This window comes from Dicentrarchus labrax, unplaced genomic scaffold, assembly GCF_905237075.1.
Source record: "Dicentrarchus labrax unplaced genomic scaffold, dlabrax2021, whole genome shotgun sequence".
Taxonomy (NCBI): domain Eukaryota; kingdom Metazoa; phylum Chordata; class Actinopteri; family Moronidae; genus Dicentrarchus; species Dicentrarchus labrax.
Window position 1 is genome coordinate 11837305 of NW_026136723.1, and position 17950 is coordinate 11855254.

The window sequence follows — 17950 nt, forward strand, 5'->3', positions numbered from 1 at the left end:
CACCTCCATGCAAATAATAGCCTCAGGGTGAGAAAAAAAAACAACAAAGATGAGACAGAAGCAGAGGCAGGGAGTTATTTAAAGGCCCGTGTTTAGGTGTTTTACACAGTTGGCGTTACACCCAGATTTCATTCATTGGTCCACTCCCACAGCTCTGGGAGGAGCTTGGTTTCTTCTTAGACCAACTGGCTTCAGAAATTTGCAGAAATATGCTAATTATTCATCGAGCATCCAATCACAGTGCCTGTTCTGCATATTCAGAGAGTTCCCTCCTGCCCCAAATCTAATGTAAAAACCTGGGGTGTGATACTGTGTGTGTTTAACTATATATAGGTGTGTGTGTGTGTGTGTGTGTGTGTGTGTGTGTGTGTGTGGGTGTGTGTGTGTGTGTGTGTGTTTCCACCGTGTTGATGGGTGCATAGTGTATTTTTCTTCTGCTTTCAGGGGCCACCTGTGGGCCAGGATTACACCTCTCTCTCTGTTCTCTTCCCTCTACACCTCTTACCCCACCCTCATCCGTCCATCCATCCCCCACCACTCTGAGCTCTCTCCTTCCTCCTGAGTGGATTTTTTCGGGGCAGTGCACATAGACCCACCACCCCCCCCTCTTTCCTCTCGGACAGCTTTGCTCCACCAGTTCCGCACTGTGCCGGCCTGGAGAGGAGTAAGGGAGCGGAAAGAGGAGCGAGAAGAGAGGATTTGGTGAACCGAGGAGAGACAGACAGGGGAGAGGGACCATGGCTGCTCTCTCTGCCTTGCTGAAGACCTGGGTAATACTGCAGACCTTGTGCCTGGCTCTGGCCCAAGTGGTGAGTGGACAGGGGAGATTGAGACCTGCTCTGCACAGGCTTAGCTCCTTTATTCTGGGGTTCAGTGGGAATAAGGGCCCCTGGAAAGGGCCACAGGGCACTGGATGTCTTAAGGTGATGTTATAGGTTGTGTGCTGTCTTGGTGCTGGTTAAGTTGATCGAAATACTGGAGCTTGAACCAACACAGATCTGTTTGTGCTGACCATCTAGCTTTATAGCATGTATGTAAAAGAAAGATGAGCTTGAAATGTGTTTTCTGCTGTGGAGACAAAATGAAACCGGACTATCTTCTGTGGATTATCGTCCTTATCGCATACGGACCCTTATCTCTTCTGAAGATTTAACTGAGGAGTTGCTATTGAAGGCGAGGCTTTGCCATTACCTGGGTTACTTATTTTTTGACCAAGAAGATTTTTATCAATCAAAGAATGAAGAAAAACGTTGAAGATTTTTTAGTTTTTCATGGCCAAATGTAGCGCCCATGGCAGAGATGGAAATCTGTGGGCTGTGACACACATAGAAACACACACACACATAAAACACACAAGTTCTGTCCACTCAGTGTGAAAGCCCCTATTCAAACAGACACCTACATGTTATCTACTGGACCTCGAACAGTTCTCACTCTTATGGATTATTCTTGTTTTGTTTTTTTACATTTAACACGTTTTTCTCGAACACTTGATGAATTAAAAGTTGGATTCAAAATGATTTTTATCACCTGACGGACTGACCCACTGAGATGATATTCAGAACAGGCTGAGGAGACATTGGGATGGATGGGGGGGGGTGAGGTGGGGGGGTTGGTGGTAAACAGTGCCAGTCTCATGACCCCTCCTTCCACATTCCTCCTCAGTCCTTTGTTTTTACCCCTCTCCTGCAGCATTTTTATTCAGTATTATCCATTTGTTCTTTATTTTGGCTCATTTTTTGTGTTTTTGTTGTTGTTTAATACAAGTTGATGCCAATAGACACAATGCAGTAACGTGTACAGAACTGACCAATTTGATGTAGGTCTACCCCGCATCATATGACATGTTAACTAACATTGTTTTACTGTTTATTTATGTGTTATTTACTACTTCTGAATTATTTGTAATTGCCCAATTGATTGGTATCCAGTAATATGTACAGCACCTACATATCTGTCTGAGGATGTTTGAATGCTTTAACAATACTGTTTTTCCAACACTGGGTTAATTAATCATGATTTTAAACATGCATATTTTTATTCAATTTTGCACATAAAAAGATACAGTATGAAGAATTAGCTTTGATTAAAACCTTATTTTTAATTATTAACTCCAAATGGTTAAATTTCACTATCATATCACAATAAAGAAAATATTTGAGCTTGTTTTAATGTAATTATACCTTTTGTATTATCTCCTACAGTATCACTGGATATTATAGTTTATAATATTGTTGTTTACAGTTGTACAGTATTATAAGACTTGATTAGGGTTTACTGTTGTTTATCATTACTTGACTTAAAATGTCTTTCTGTCTGTGTTTCAGAGGGGTCCACCTGGACCTCAGGGCCAGCCCGGTCCACCAGGCCCCTCTGGCACCCCTGGGTCAGACGGCATTGATGTGAGTATCCACACAGGTTTGCCCAGCAGATTTGTCACAAAGACCATCATTGTGCCGGAGAAATATCAACCCTGTGCTGCTCTGCAGTACTGCAGTCTTACCAGCAGAAGGCACTGCAAATGAAAACACACTGGCACAAAAGAGCTCTGTTTCAAGCAGAGAGAGGGGTCTTTGAGAAGGGACCCTTGCCTCAATCCTGAGTTTGTGTCACAGTAATGTGATACATTTGAAATATTCTCGGGGTTAACTACACACAGGTTGTGTAAAGATGTTGTTAAATGGAGGCTGCTGGGCTAGTGGAGCAGGAAGCACGCTGCCTGTACAACATGGTGTTTGTTCTATGATACAGAATCAGACGTGATTAGATGTTTGATTTGTTAAGACCAGCGAATATGTTTGAACTATTAACTAAAGTCTATGGTCTTAAACTTTACTGTACCACCTTTACTATATGCATTTCCCAGATATGTTCTTTGTGCATTTACACTTGTGCCTGACTGATTTGCTGAGTTATAGTTTCCACCATTGGGTTATCACTAGAATGCAGCTGGGATACGTTAGCACACTAACAAACCCCACTGCAAAGAAAAAGAGCAATGTTTCTTGGTCCACACTGTAAGGTGCAGCCTGCCCTCCAGTTTTTAAACTGTGGCTTTTCCCTTTTTGGGTTTCTGCCACAGAAATGGTGAGCATCAGCATGATGGAGAAAAAAAACTACACGTCATCTAAAGATTGTTTACACCATAATCACTGGAGTCTTTGAACACATGTCTCTGCCTGGAAGAACATGATATTAATTAATTTCATGAATGATGAATGAATTCAGTCTCTGCATTATTAATGCAGAGTCATGATGACCATCTCGTTAGCAAGATAACTTTACCAACTTGACCCATTTTCATGATGTACCCCATGTAACTATTCAAACACACAGGCTCTTTAAGAGTTTTTTGAATTAGTTTAAAATGTACATATTAACAAATACAGAATAAAAAGGGTTAACATCTCCACTCTGTCTCTCTGCAGGGAGATAAAGGACCTCCTGGGCCCCCTGGTCCACCAGTAAGTTTGCACTGTACTTGTTTGTTTGCACATTTTTTATTACAACAATTTTAATGTATGATTTGTCCAGGCCTCTTCCCCCCTAACAATAGTTTATTTTTTTTATTGTAGGGACAAAAAGGAGAGCCAGGAGAGCCAGGTCCTGATGGAGCACCAGGAGAGAACGGCATTGATGTAAGTAAACTGACTGATGTCAGTAATTGGTGTGTGTTAGAGAGAAAGAATGAGACAAAGAGTACTAGAAAGAGAGAGAAAGGGCTTTGAAAATGCTAATAAAATTATAACAAAAAGTGCTTCCCAAAAGAAACATTCTGAGAGGCTTAATGTGAAAACAGCTTATAAGGAAAAGAAAAAAAAAAACTAACCAAGGTAACAAATGTGAAAAAATCCCTCAGGAAAAGCAGCAAAATGGGAGCCAGACACAGAATTTAACAATTTAACAATTTAGCAAACTGTCAATGAAGTCATATTGTAAAAATTAAAAAAACTGGCAAATATGTAGAATTAAAAAAATGAAATGTTATAACGTTTTTCGGGGCCCCAAGTAGAATTATTATTAGAATTAAAATAAGTATATATATTTTTTTAAACTTAAACATCAGAATTAAAACTAAAAAGGGGTCAGTGTAGGTTATCATGAATAATATGACAATGAAAAAACAAATAGCTAGGAAGAATAATGAGGTCAAAATTTTAAAGGTACTCTATAGTAGAGCAATGTTTTGATGAGCAGCATCCATGGTCCCTGTGTTGTTTCTATCCCTTGTTGCACCAGTGCATGCATGATATACTCATATACATATTTCTCCTGACTGGAGAGAAAAAATTTTCTCAGGTTCACTTACAGTACTAGCTTTTTCCTGAGCTTTCAGTAGTGTCACACAGCCCTCATCAGCAATAGATAGCTCGGGTTGTCATGGAGATGCAGCTGTATACATGTGAGCTTACTGGCTGTTGTGAATTCAAACATTGCACCTTTAGGACCTTTTCAGAAAACGGGCACAATGGGCTTGGATGAGATATGTTGAATACAAACAAAACTGTTTAACTGTAATAAAAACTACATGGAGTAACTTTCAGTTATTATAAAATAACACATTGTTTTTAGCTTTAATGTCATATTTAAACCATTTCTCTATCATTGTAATGTCTCATAGCTCCTTTTTCCAATTAGAGACTTTTAATGAAAACAAGGTAATTAAGCTACACCAGGCTACTGTACGTTTGCGTTTTGAGTTATTTTGATATTAAAGCATTCAGACTTTCCCTCTGTGGGCTGGGTATTTATTTTCCAATGATGGAAATATTGTCATGACACTGCAGAGCTGACCCTTGACCTCCTAACTATGGGTTTAAACTAAAACACAGTGATTTAGATTTTAAAGCTTATTTCACTGCTTCAGTCATAGAAATGAGGATATGACTGAAATGAATATACATTATGTTAAACCCATTATCCCTCACTGATTACACGTATTCAGTCTCTAGTAATCACAGGTACCAAGCTGTTTAAAGAGTGTAAAAGGATGTTATAGCTCTGGGGCTTTGTTATTGATTTACCTGATATTAATTGTGGCGCAGCTTTTGGTCACATGCTAACAGAATCACACACACACACACACACACACACACACACTCTCACATGCATTCCTCAGAGATTTAGCAAGTAATCCGCCCTGGAATCTCAATCTCTGCTTTTTCCCCCTAATTACTTACAAGAACAGTGTCAACGTCGATCAAATGTGTGATTAGCCCCATTGTAAGGGGAATCCAACTCACATACACTCTGTGGAAAGCACAGTGGTAACTGATCATTGTCTTTTTAACCTCCTTTTTGATCTCTACAGTATACATGTCTAGCATATCTGCCTGCTAACATCTCTTTCTGTCTGTCCCCAGGGTTTGATTGGAGCAAAGGGTGATCGAGGTCCTATTGGGAGCCCTGGCCCTAAGGCAAGTGTATAAACATCCACCTGAAAAGAACCTTAGAACAGATTTCTTATTTCACAAGGGTCAGTTTTATAACAAAAAAGTCTCAGGGTCATGTTCCCCTGATCTTGTCATTGTGATGTTGAGCATGACACTGAACCAATGCTTACAGGAGAATGAATAGAAGAATAAAATGTTCTTTTACCTTCACTGTAACATTGAACATTGTATATTGTCCCTCCTTTATTTGTGTAAGCATGCCTACACATGTTTACTGCTATACTTAATTTCAATGTTGTCTTCTTGTCTGCAGGGTCAACCTGGACCAAGTGGTGAACCTGGACCTCCTGTGAGTAAACTACTTATTTACTAACACTTTGTTTTGCTTCTAGGTATGATGAATGAATATGTGATGTATTTTTCAGTTAATATCATGCTGTATACAGAGGTGGAACAACTACTGAGATTCTGTACTTAAAGGTCCACTACAGAGGTGGTGTTTCCTTTTCTACGGAGTCTGCCATGTTGAACCGCCATGTTTCTGCAGTAGCCCACAATAGACAAATCAAACACTGGCTCTAGAAAGTGCCATTTGCATTTTTTGCCAGTTTTGCTGCCACCACAGTTTCTCCTTCACACACGGTTTAGTCAAGGAGTTTCAGTTGGTTGCAATCTGCGATCTCACCACTAGATGCCACTTATTCCTACACACTGGCCATTTAAGTAAAAACACCATTACAACAGTGCAAAATTACTACAGTACAAGTAAAGGCTCTGCATTCAAACTCTGACTTAAGTAAAACTAATTATGTGTTATCAGCAAATGTATCAAAATTCTGACTGATGTATAAATGTTAAAGTAGCATTTTACTGTTGTAGCTAGTTGAGATTAAGGCAGTTCTAAATTGATTATATGCAGTCACTTTAGTCTAGTGTTTCCCAACATGGAGGTTAGGCTGAGTCACAAGCTACAACTGAGGGGTCATGAGATTATCTATTGAGTAATTTAAATTTTTGCTTGTCTGGGAATAGTTAGATTAGTTTTGTTTTGCCTTTTTGGACACTGAACACTTATTTAAACACAACCATCTGTGAAGTTTAGAAGGGAAATCTATTTTTGGTGGAACTACGAACAAATCATATTACACATGGCAAGGCATCACAAGCCAAAAAGGTTGGGAAACACTAGTGTAATCTTTAATGCATTGTATTTTTTATAATCTTATCATATGTTTTGGGGTTTTTTTTGTAAAATCTGAAAAGTAAATAGTAATTATAGTTGATTATAGTTGTATAGATTAATCTAGAAAAGTAAAAAAGGACAATATTTCCATCTGCTCTCAAGCTAAGTACAAATACCTGAAAATTGTTCTTAAGTACAGAACTTGAGTAAGTGTACTTACTCTATATTAAGGTACAATATGACTAATTAGATAACAGCTGTCATGGTACTCATGAAAATGAGTTATGACGTGCTGAATTAGGCATTGTTTGAAGCCTAGTCAGTTTCCTAACAAACATATTGTAACCCAGCTGGTCTCATGAGGCAACCTCCCGAGTCCCTTTTTCTTCATGCCTGAATGCCTGACCAGCTGTGCCCCCTTTTGGGGTGTTGTTTTCCTCAGATGTGGCATATGCCTTCTACAGCTGACATAAGCCTTATTCCTATTTACAGTCCATAATAAAGAAGAAACTATTATCTGCGTAAACATACATTATATATATAAATATAATCATCAAATGCAACCACTGACTTTCTTCACATGAGCCAATGCATGGCCAGTCGGTTCAGCAGTGCAACTTAACGCATGCCAGCAGATCAACTGTAGCACAGCCCAAAACCACCAGGGGGTGCTCAGTGTCCATCTATCAGACATCATCCAATATATTCAAACATAAAGTTCAGAGTCATCCAATGTCATGCTTGAATGCGACACTATTAGTTAAATCCTTTGTTTAGCATTAACAGGCGTCCTGTCTGGGGGCTGTGCTTGTACACCCAGATGCCTCACACTGCAGAGACAGGAGATCCTGCCCCGTGGGCTGTTCTTCCTCTGTGAAAGCTTACTTACTTAATTACTTTGTTTATAATTAATTCCAAGCAAAAGACACAGCAAACATAAACTGATTGCATTCTGTGTCTTTGTTCTTCTTGAGCACTGTTTACCCTGCGTGCTGACACTGTACACACATGTATTACTGAATTACTGCTGCCATTAATAATTGGCTTTGGCAAACCTTAATTGATACTTTGACGGATTGGTTCCACTTGTTATACAGTAATTTAACCCCTCATCCCTTATGTCCACACAGGGACCCGGCCTTCCAGGACTGGCTGTAAGTAGCTTGTATGATATAATACAATTATCACTTAATAGCTTTGCTTTGAGGTCTGGAAATAATTTTGTGGCTGCTGGGATGTGTACACATTGTTCTCTCTTGTTCTCTGCATCTCTCTGTCTAGGGCGCTCCAGGACCAATTGGTCTTCCAGGTGAAATTGGACAGAATGGACCAAAGGTAGGATACCAGCAGTTTATTACACTGCCAGAACCCTTACATATTCAGCTTCTTATTTACAGCTTCTTTCCTTCCTCTGCTTCATTTAGGGTGTCATGGGACCACCTGGAGCTCCAGGACTTCCTGGACCTCCTGGCAAGCCAGTAAGTGTCCACCCAGGACTGGTTTTCCAGGAATTATCTATCTGTAATCTATTTGTAGTGGAACAAAGATGATCTTAATGCTAATATACAATTTGAAAACCCAAGATCAAGAGGTTGGAGTGCTACTGAGTACTGTAATGGGGATGGATATAATAATAGGAACATCCTCTGTACATGTTATACATTACAGTAACAACATAAAACCCAATCTAAGAACACACACTACCCCCTGTGTTGCATTACAATGTGCAGCTTTTCCTGTTATTTTGTCCACCCATTCTAAATCCAAGCTTACCATCTTCTCAGGGTACACTGAAGATATTGTACATACTGTGAAAAGTGCCACCAGACCTCATCATTTTCTTCCATCTCACTGGTCACATTTTCACAAATTTGGTTGGGGTAGAAAAATAACAGTATAACAATAACTACTAATACTGATATAAATATTTCAAAGTTTATAAAATATATCAATAATAATACATTTTTGATGATATGTATTTTCACTCATGCTGTTTTACTGTTGAAAAATAAACCTGTAATGTCTCACTGGTAGACAAACAAAGCAATTGTTACTTTAATAAAAATCAGTGGCATATCTGCTCTAATTTCTTGTTTTGGCCTACATATATTCAGATACCAATGTATCTGCAAGAAGCTAATATCGCAAATATCATATCACTCTAGCTCTAATTGATGTCATTAAGTGAGACAGTAAATCTTTTCATACCTTTTCAGTGCAAATGGTGAGAACAGCTGTGAACAGAGTGAGAGATAAATGAGCTATCAGAAGCTCATTGGGCTTAATCAAGTATACAGTTACATCAATCTAATTGCAGTTAACTTAAATGAAAAAATGAAATGAGATCACAGTGTAAAAGTAAAGAAAAGAGAAACTCCACATCACATCTACTCATGCCATGCTGAAGCATACTCCATTTTAAAATGTACTGCAAGGCACCTATATCTCAGCCAGAGCTCACTGCAGCTAGTACAGGTCCCAGCAGACAGTAAGTGGTGAAATACCACAAACAGTTTTGAGCGGTACACTTTCAAGTCTGTTTTCCAATGGCGTATGTACTCTCCTGTGTGCATCTTTGAGTGGTTCCAAGAAGGGGAGGTGTCTTCATTGAGAGTGATGTTCGCAGCCCAGGGGAGTGTATTTGTTTAGCTTTAGTGCTGTCCTAGGGTAAATAAACCCCCATTAGATCAGTGGGTTGTCTCATCTGACTGTTGCAGGGATACATCATTCCCTGTAGAGATACTTTACTTTCTAACTCAATCTATAAACAGAGAGAAGGAAAGATGGAGGGAGAAATATATAGATAGAGAGAGAGAGTGATAGTGCTGGCTCAGCTCATGGGAGTAGAGGCAACTGTGACCAAGTGACTTTCTTCATCTATCTGTCTCTCTGTCCACCCATCTGTCCATCTAGGGACCCCCAGGGAAGTTTATTGGTGGAGAAGAAGGCAGTGCAGACTTCCAGGTAAGATCTTACAGCATGCTCTGATGACAAATGAAACATTTTTTGACTTCACTTCATAATCCTGTTTTTCCTTCCCTTCGACAACAGTGTCCTCTTAACTGTCCAGCAGGACCTAAAGGCCCCCAGGGACTGCAGGGAGTCAAGGTGAGTTGTCTGAAGGTTTCAAGTTGCCCCCGAAGGAATAAGCATGGTTTTTCTTTCAGCATCAGTGATTATGTTGCATCACAAAATAGTCATGACACCTTACTGACTGATTGTTGCCCTCTAGGGACACAAAGGACGTGCTGGTGTTCTCGGAGATCCTGGCAGCATTGGAAAATCGGTGAGCTGCACGATCTGCTAGAATGGATACACACAACCATGCATGTACATGTTGTACAGTCTTGCACACTCACCCACCATTCAGGACCAGCCGAGGCAAGGATTAGCTCTAATGAAGCCCCCCGAGGCACATGACTGGCACTAATCTGGCTGCGATTAGTCAGGCCTGGCCCTGGCCCTGTAGTCAGCATGCAGCGAGCCAGATGAAAGGGGTGGTGAAGAGCCAGGTACATGAAGGGGAGGATGAGAGAGTCAGGGTTCACGCAGTCCTCTCACCTCGATGTATTAAGCAGAGCTAATGAGCACACACTGGGCTCCAAGGGAGCGGCTAGCCAGGCCCCAGGAATTAGCCTCTGATCTTCCCACACAAGGAGCCTTAGATGCTCAAAACACTCAACGCACCCAGTTACCTCTCCTCCCAAGCAGATCAGTATTTTAGAAGGCCTGTCATGACTCAAGATTGCACTGTGGTGCTGCTCTATTTTCGTCTTTAAAAACAGCCAGCACGAGCTGTTCACATCCCCACTAGTTGTTTGGACTAAAACATGGATCCCAGCTACAGGGAGTTAAACAGTGGCCTTGTTGGCCTTCCTAGAGTTTTGACTGGTTGTTCGGCTACCTTGTAGTGACAGCAAGTCTCCAAGAAGTCACTTGCCTGATAGTTATAAAAGTTGATGAAAATATAGTTACAGCAAGTAACTTCCAAATAAATTGTTTTAAGCAAGCTTTAGAGGTCTTAGCTCGTAGCTAGTCGCTAACCTAATCACCACCTGTCTCTCGTCAATAGTGTGAGTTCTATTGATCTTCTCATCTAACTCTCAGAAAGAATTCCTAATTATTTCCCAAAAGCTAGATATTTAACCAGCAACATACCAGTGTACGACCATTCAAGACCAGTTTAGACATCAAAAGCAACCAGCAACCATCACAGACTGGCTTCAATTGGATTGTCCGTCCAGCTCAGAGTTCCTTGGGTCAGACTCCACAACACAAAATCAAGACCTCCTTCAGCTTCCTGAAGACGTTTGAATGTGCAATGATTGGCAGCAGGCAGCTGTGTAACAGAGAATAACTAATCAGCCTGTTCTCTTTCCTTTCCTTCACCAGGGTCCCAGGGGAGAAGTGGGCATCTCTGGGGAGCAGGGTATCCCAGGACCTCCGGTATGGCAAAGTTAGGCTGGCATAGGCTAATATTGTCTTCACATGGTATTCTGTTGATTTGACAGAACATAAGGTTGTGGCAATGGCTCTTTGTCTAGTCGTGGGTCAGTCTCTGTCTCATCCTGTTTTTCCTTGCTTCCCTCTAAGGGTCCGATGGGTCTGAGGGGTTATCCAGGAATGATGGGGCCTAAAGGGGAAGCAGTGAGTACCACCACTTCTCTTCTTTTATCACATATATAACTTTTTTTGTCCTCTTTCTTTTTGGGTACAAGGCTGTTCTCATTCTTAGAGGAGCACCAAGGAGGCACAGCCAGACCTGCCCCCACTATACAAACATCATCCATTACCAGCAATGGGGACATATGGAAATGATGCTAACACAAATCTCTCCCCTCCTCTAATGAGTTGGGGTTGTCTGGGTCCACGGTGCCTCCATCTGTAGTTAATGATCCGCTGTAGCCATCCGTCTTACTGTTAACATTAGCCGCGTTAGCCAAGTTAGCGCCCCGGCTTAGTGCCAAAGCAAGAGTGGCTGGCTCTCTGTGTAGCTCCCATTAGTGAAGTGAGTTAAGCGCTAATTACCCCTTTATCACAATGAATTGTAGGCTACCGTGACTTAGCATCCACCCTGATCTGAAGTGATTGATGGCACTTTTTTGTTTTCCCACAGGGACCTCGTGGTTACAAGGGCATCAACGGACCTGTAGGAATCCCTGGGCCTCCTGTAAGAACACACTAACACACTCAGACTTGATTACTCATATAAAACAAGTACCCACTGTACACCTAAGCCTCTCTCTGTTGTTTGCAGGGTGAGGAGGGACCTCAGGGACCACCCGGAGAGGCAGGAGACAAGGGAGACAAAGTAGGTGACTCTTCTAGTGTTTTTCCCTTGAAGTTGTTGTCAAAGCAGTGGCACAAGACAAAAAAAGATGAAACATGTCTCAGAACTTGAATGATCCTGATGTGCATTGCAAATACACTGACGCCGGTTTGGTTATCTTCCGCAGGGCAACCGAGGCATCCAGGGCCCACAGGGCGCGGTTGGCAAAAAAGGAGAGAATGTGAGTGAACGCACTTTTGTTTGTGCGCTACACAGTTGCAGCAGTGTTAAGAAGAGTGTGCCAAATGAAGTCCACTGACTCATCTGCCTGCTTTTTCAGGGTCTGCCGGGTATTGATGGGAAAGATGGCACACCTGGTATTCCTGGAATCAAGGTAAGGGCTGCCAGCCACGATAATGATGAGACAGTTCACTCTCAGCAAAAGATGGCAATTTATTCTTCTTCTGTTCTCTTTCCTGCAGGGCGGCCCTGGCCAGGCTGGGATGCCCGGTGCTCCTGGTCCTCAAGGAGCGGCGGTGAGTGATCCTTCAGTATAGTGGAGGGGGGGTGGGGGTTGGGGCAATCTGTTTGTTTGAGGATTGTTCAGCAATGCCACCGAAGGCCCATGCAAATAAGCCCGCCTGTAAATGGGTATTGTCACTCAGACCACGTAGGGGGTCAATCTGTTCTCCTCCCTAATTCAACAAAGCCAGAACACAGACAGAGAAAACCAGCGCGAAGCCGCCTGTAAATCTTGGTATGTTTTGTTTTCTGGGCACTCATCCAGGTTAACAATGACCCTGTGACCCACGCTGTTTTAGAATTTAAACCACCTTGAAAAAGCGTTTTCTCTCCCACTGCGAGCGATTCATCACAATCAGACCACTGGGTACACTCTTTGTGTGTGTGTGTGGTTATGTTTGTGTGCACGTCTTTCTGACTAAGGGGTAATGGAGCATGAGATGCACACTTTGCTGTGTGGTCATTGCAGTGACACCAACACTGCTGCAAACTCAAACACCATAACTTACCCTGCCTTATACCCTACTGTGATATACCATCACATACAAACACACACACACACACACACACACACACACACACACACACACACACACACACACACACACAATCACTGCAAGGAAACCTATTGCTGCAAGGTATCTGCCAACAGCTGGCACACCAGCTTGGCCTATCTATTCTTATTATTAGAATTATTAGTATTATTAATATTATTATTATTATTAAGGTATCAGCACTATTACCAACCACTACCAATACTACCTGTGGCATTTTGGGCTTTTTTGGCTTGTGTACAGTGAAGTCAAGCTGCAACCAGGGACATTGCAACTATATGGTTTGCATCTTTACCCCTAGGCCACCAAAGATCCAGACTTTGATTTTCACTAATTTCAGTCTTTGTAATTCTGTCTGCAGGGATTGCCTGGCAGTCCTGGGACAAAGGGAGGACCTGGAGACAAGGTAAGCCTTTTAAAAACTCATATTACATCATATTAAAGTAATTGCATTCTTCAGGTCTTCATTTTTAAAATGTGCACCTTGTTCTTCCCTTCTTTAGGGCGAGACTGGACCTAGGGGCCACGTTGGCATGCCTGGTGCCGCTGGACCTCTGGTAACACATAAACATAAACACAAAGAAATGGATTTAGTTTGACTGCAGTTGTGCTCTTTTGTTGTTCTGTAGGGTTAATAGTTGTACTTTCTTCTTCTCCTCTCCTAGGGTGAGCCTGGTGTTCCTGGTGAGGCTGGTATGGAAGGAGTTCCTGGACCCAAGGTACAAATCCACAATTGCTACACGAGAACACTTAAATCTGAGACTGTGAGCCACACATACTCAACTCATCTGATTTGTACAGGGTGACAGAGGCCAGCGGGGAGAAGCCGGGCCACAGGGTGTAGTCGGCAAGCCTGTAAGTTCCTTCTTTACGTTTCTTCTGTCTGTAAACACATTTCAGCTGCAGCTATACTTTCCTGTATAAATTCGAATGTCTCTCAACAGGGAAACAAAGGAGAGAGAGGACCAATTGGTGTTCCGGGAGCCCAGGGTCTTAGTGGAACCAAGGGAGACAAGGTCTGTGTTTGTGCGTGCATGAACAAATACATATATTGCTTGGTAAAACATGTACATCCTGTGCACTTCATAATAATTTAGTTACCCAGACTTGTCCGTTGGGGGCAGTGTTTACCCATGAATAAAAGCCATGCATCCACGGTAAATCACTGAATGAGGCAAGCAATATAAATAAGCAATATAAATGATAATCCGAGCATCCTCATATTCCATGTTTCTGAGATGAGACAACATCTTTCTTACTTTGTGATATGCGGTGTCACTGGCTTGAATCAATATTTAGTTCTTGTGTTTTTTTTTTAAATATTATAATCTAAATTTGACCACATTTACATGTACTCAACCCATCTTTCTTTTCCAGGGCTTCCAAGGAAAAGTTGGCTCAAAGGGAGACATCGTGAGTAGCATTTTGCTCTTTTAAACTGGATTGTCAGAAACTGGTTATATGTTTTATATTCGCTATGGTCATCCGTCTCACTCCCCCCCCTTGATCTTTTTCTCTCTGTCACTTTTAGGGTGACCCCGGTGTTGAGGGATTGGCTGGCGAGAAAGGTGAAAAGGTAAATCACAGCTACTTGCACAACCTGTTTCAAAGTTTTTTAAAAGTCTCTGAATCTAGGCTTTAGATAAGAAGGTTTAAACAGTTGGCTCTGAAGGCATCAAAGCAAAGTGATATATGGTAGTAAATGTCATAACCATACGGAAGTTAAGAAGAAGAGGAAGTCTGCTTTTGAATTTGCATACAAATCCCCATAATAATCCAGATGGCAAATGAGCTATTTACATGACAGTGAAGCAATGATGCACGTTGGCTCTTTGAGGAAGCGTTTTTTAGACATTCATTTTACAAGATTCATCCTGGAATTACTGCTCAATGAGTGTCTCTGAGGCAGAAATGATGGATGGAAGTGATGAATGTGAAAATGACAAAGTCTCTGTGTTTGTTCTGACAGGGTTTGTCTGGTGAACCCGGGCCCAAAGGACAGGTGAGGTGGTGCCGTGTTGAAATCTGATCACTGTTTTGTTTTAGTATCCATATATTCACTCTCCCTTAATGCTCCTCTCTTTTCACAGCAAGGAATTAGGGGTGACACCGGGCACAATGGACCCACTGGAGACCCCGGTAAACCTGGAGACCCAGGACCACCAGGACTGCCCGGTCCTAGGGGACTCAACGGAGAGCGAGGAGTTCCCGGCATGCCAGGCATTCAGGGATCAGCGGTAAGTCACTCTCGATCACATTTATGATGCATGGAGCGTATTGATTGATGCACTCGGCCGGGTTGCTGTCTCTCCGTGATGCTCAGTCTCCTCTTCTTCTCTCCAGGGACGCGATGCATCTGACCAGCATATTGTTGAAGTGGTACTGAAGATGTTGCAGGGTGAGCCTGAATATTCACCTTTGATGTTCATAGGGGAGATTAGATTAGCTCATTTCCCTACTTTCATCTCCGGAGCAATCAGTTGCCCATCATCAAAGGTACTTTAATCAAAATGATGATGCTGTCTCTCCTTTCACAGAGAGGCTGGCAGCGGTGGCGGTGAGCGCCAAGAGGGCTGTGCTTGGTGGGGCAGGTGTAATGGGTCCTCCCGGGCCTCCTGGACCTCCGGGTTCACCTGGTCCTCAGGGGCCACATGGCTTACCTGGTGCCCGCGGTATTCCTGGCATTATTGGAGCACCTGGACAGATTGGAAACACAGGACTTAAAGGTAGAAATATGCAGTAGAGTATTTACATATGATGAATTCACAGATAAAAACAGCTTTTCAGGGTCAATCTGAGCCCGTTCTCTTTTGTCTTCACTAGGAAAGAGAGGGCCAAAGGGAGATAGAGGAGATCCCGGTAAACCCCATCCAGGACCACCAGGACCCCCGGGAATACCAGGTAAGAGTTGAAGCCTCCCAAGCTTGACGCACATCCATGGAATGTAAAGCTGTAAGTAATACTCACCAAAGGTTACGAAGAGTAAGGGTTCAATAAGAAACTGAAGGACTTACAGCTCTTGCCACAGGAGAGGCTGCTCAAAGGCATTTTAAAAGCATCATTAACTCCAGTCATTTAACAGATGCTCTTGAATGAGAATGTAATAGGATTGCAACAGTACACTCTAATTCAGACTGTGGAAAACAGACGCCCCTGTGCACCAGTCCAGAGCGGGCTTCAGAGAAATCTTCTCAACATGGACTTCAGTGTAGTTAGTCCTCCTGACCCCTGGAAATCAGTTAAAATCTCTTCTTGATGTTGAAAATTCTCCCCGCCCCCCATAGGTCCTCCTGGTGTCGACGGTGTGGCTCGGGACGGCAGGCACGGCGAGAGAGGACCTCAGGGATCCCCCGGAGAGGCCGGTTACCCCGGTAAGGCAGGGTCGGCAGGCCTCCCAGGCTTTTGCGAGGCGGCCATGTGTCTCGCTGCGTCAGCGTACACCTCCCCAAGACTACAGGAGGCGGGAAGAATTAAAGGACCCAATGTTTAGAGAGCCGTTTCTCCACGACAACAACTGGGAGAGAGCGGGAGAGAGAGAGAGAGAGAGAGAAGAAGAGAGAAGGAGACAACTCTTCTCAGTAGGACAACATCAAGAATGAGGGGTGGGGGACAATAATAGTGACTGGGTGTATATAGCGCCCCCTCCTGAAACTGACAACCTGAAGTTTTGACTTGTGGGATATACTCTTGATCTTATTCCCCCCCACATCACCATGACAACAGCAGCTCACAGCCACCCACGTCCTCCTGAATTCTCTAGTGTTTTTGGATGATGTCAGTGTCAGTCCCATCCAAATATCCCAGCCCTGTTCCAGCAGTGGAAGAGGAACAGATTTACATTGCGTCTCCCTGTCTCCCACCACCACAGTATCTATGAGAGGAGCTGAAAACCAAGTGTGGTGAAAGGTGCTTTTTCTTTAATTACACCATGGTCACTTTAAATGGTTTTACATATGCAATATTTTGTTTGAGACAAAGTTCTTTTTTTAAGCCCTGCCTCTCTTGAGACATCCTACCTGATGCCTTAAAAGTGTACAAAAAGGACCAATAAATGATTGAAGCCTAAATTTACTCTCAGTCCTGTACTGTATTGTAAAATGTAGTTTTTTTTTTCCATCTGTAATCTTGAGTGAAATCCCCAATTTACCTCATGTGTACATTGCCCCCCTTCCTTGCCCTCCCTCCCGTTCCCCGCTTTCTACCCAAGTCTCATTTTAGAAACTAACGACTAGCTTTATCTCTTCCTCTTGTTGCCTGGCAACAGCATATCCCGATGGGCACTCCCATCTCCCACAATGCAGTGCTGTAAATCTTTGTAAATGTGTGTTGATTATTATGTAGAGAAAAAGAAATGGGTTACGATATGCACCAACAAAAATCCTGTGTTAATGAATTCAGTGAGTAATAAAAAGTTCCTACAGATATAACGACTTTTTCTCAAAACGAATCAGTCCGAATGTGCTTCCTATGCCACTGTCAACTTTCCACAGGGTGTCAGCGATTTAATGACTGATTTATTTTCATCTACAGAAATTATTTATTGTTCTTTATATAATCATCTGTAAAGAGGGTTTTATCTCTGGCTGTGCAGGTCAACCCAAACCAAATAAAGAGGAACCTTTTGTAAAATGTAATGTTCTTCTGTATCATGTGGGGGAATGGAAATGAGTCTCTTCAGCTTGGCTCACCTCTTTCCTTTTCCTTTTCTTTTCTCTTCTCCTATTCTTCTAAATCTTCAACAGCATCAATTCATGCATGTAAATAAACTCCCACATTTCCAAAGCTGCAGATGCTCAGCTTTTGTCAACATTATTGTACTACCAAGGCCAATGGTTCCCGCCATACCACAAGACTGTGTTAGACTATTAGTGTAATTGTTCAATTGCACGATGTGTTTCTTGGCAATGAAAAACAATCACAGTTGTATATTTCTGCCTTTTTGTCAGCTGTTTTATAATACAACATATGTAAAACCCATATAATCAGTACATATGGATAGAAGAGATGGTGGGCACACAGATGGTTTGTT

General features: G+C 42.3%; 1 protein-coding gene across 2 annotated transcripts; it reads left to right on the top strand.

The window, feature by feature from the left end:
* The first annotated feature begins 514 nt into the window (after positions 1 to 514).
* On the top strand, positions 515 to 17709 carry col9a2 (procollagen, type IX, alpha 2). 2 transcript variants are annotated; one of them, XM_051390100.1, is made up of 32 exons: positions 515 to 809; positions 2328 to 2402; positions 3429 to 3464; positions 3576 to 3638; positions 5364 to 5417; positions 5707 to 5742; positions 7707 to 7730; positions 7858 to 7911; positions 8001 to 8054; positions 9490 to 9540; positions 9628 to 9684; positions 9809 to 9862; positions 10969 to 11022; positions 11170 to 11223; positions 11693 to 11746; positions 11834 to 11887; positions 12033 to 12086; positions 12186 to 12239; positions 12328 to 12381; positions 13283 to 13327; positions 13425 to 13478; positions 13587 to 13640; positions 13723 to 13776; positions 13866 to 13937; positions 14299 to 14334; positions 14453 to 14497; positions 14891 to 14923; positions 15012 to 15158; positions 15265 to 15319; positions 15459 to 15647; positions 15745 to 15822; positions 16206 to 17709. In XM_051390100.1, exons 1-32 carry the CDS (start codon positions 738 to 740, stop codon positions 16409 to 16411), a joined length of 2076 nt encoding a protein of 691 aa, XP_051246060.1. In that variant the 5' UTR covers positions 515 to 737; the 3' UTR covers positions 16412 to 17709. The 2 variants fall into 2 exon arrangements, with proteins under 2 accessions (XP_051246060.1, XP_051246061.1); XM_051390101.1 differs by lacking the exons at positions 3429 to 3464; positions 3576 to 3638.
* The last annotated feature ends 241 nt before the right edge of the window (positions 17710 to 17950 follow it).

What these genes read in the sequence shown, in the direction of transcription:
- col9a2 (XM_051390100.1), top strand. Translation starts at nt 738, where the DNA reads ATGGCTGCTCTCTCTGCCTTGCTGAAGACCTGGGTAATACTGCAGACC. An exon ending in TGGGGCCTAAAGGGGAAGCA is followed by an intron (nt 11,224 to 11,692) that starts GTGAGTACCACC and finishes GTTTTCCCACAG; the next exon opens with GGACCTCGTGGTTACAAGGG. An exon ending in AGGGAGGACCTGGAGACAAG is followed by an intron (nt 13,328 to 13,424) that starts GTAAGCCTTTTA and finishes TCCCTTCTTTAG; the next exon opens with GGCGAGACTGGACCTAGGGG.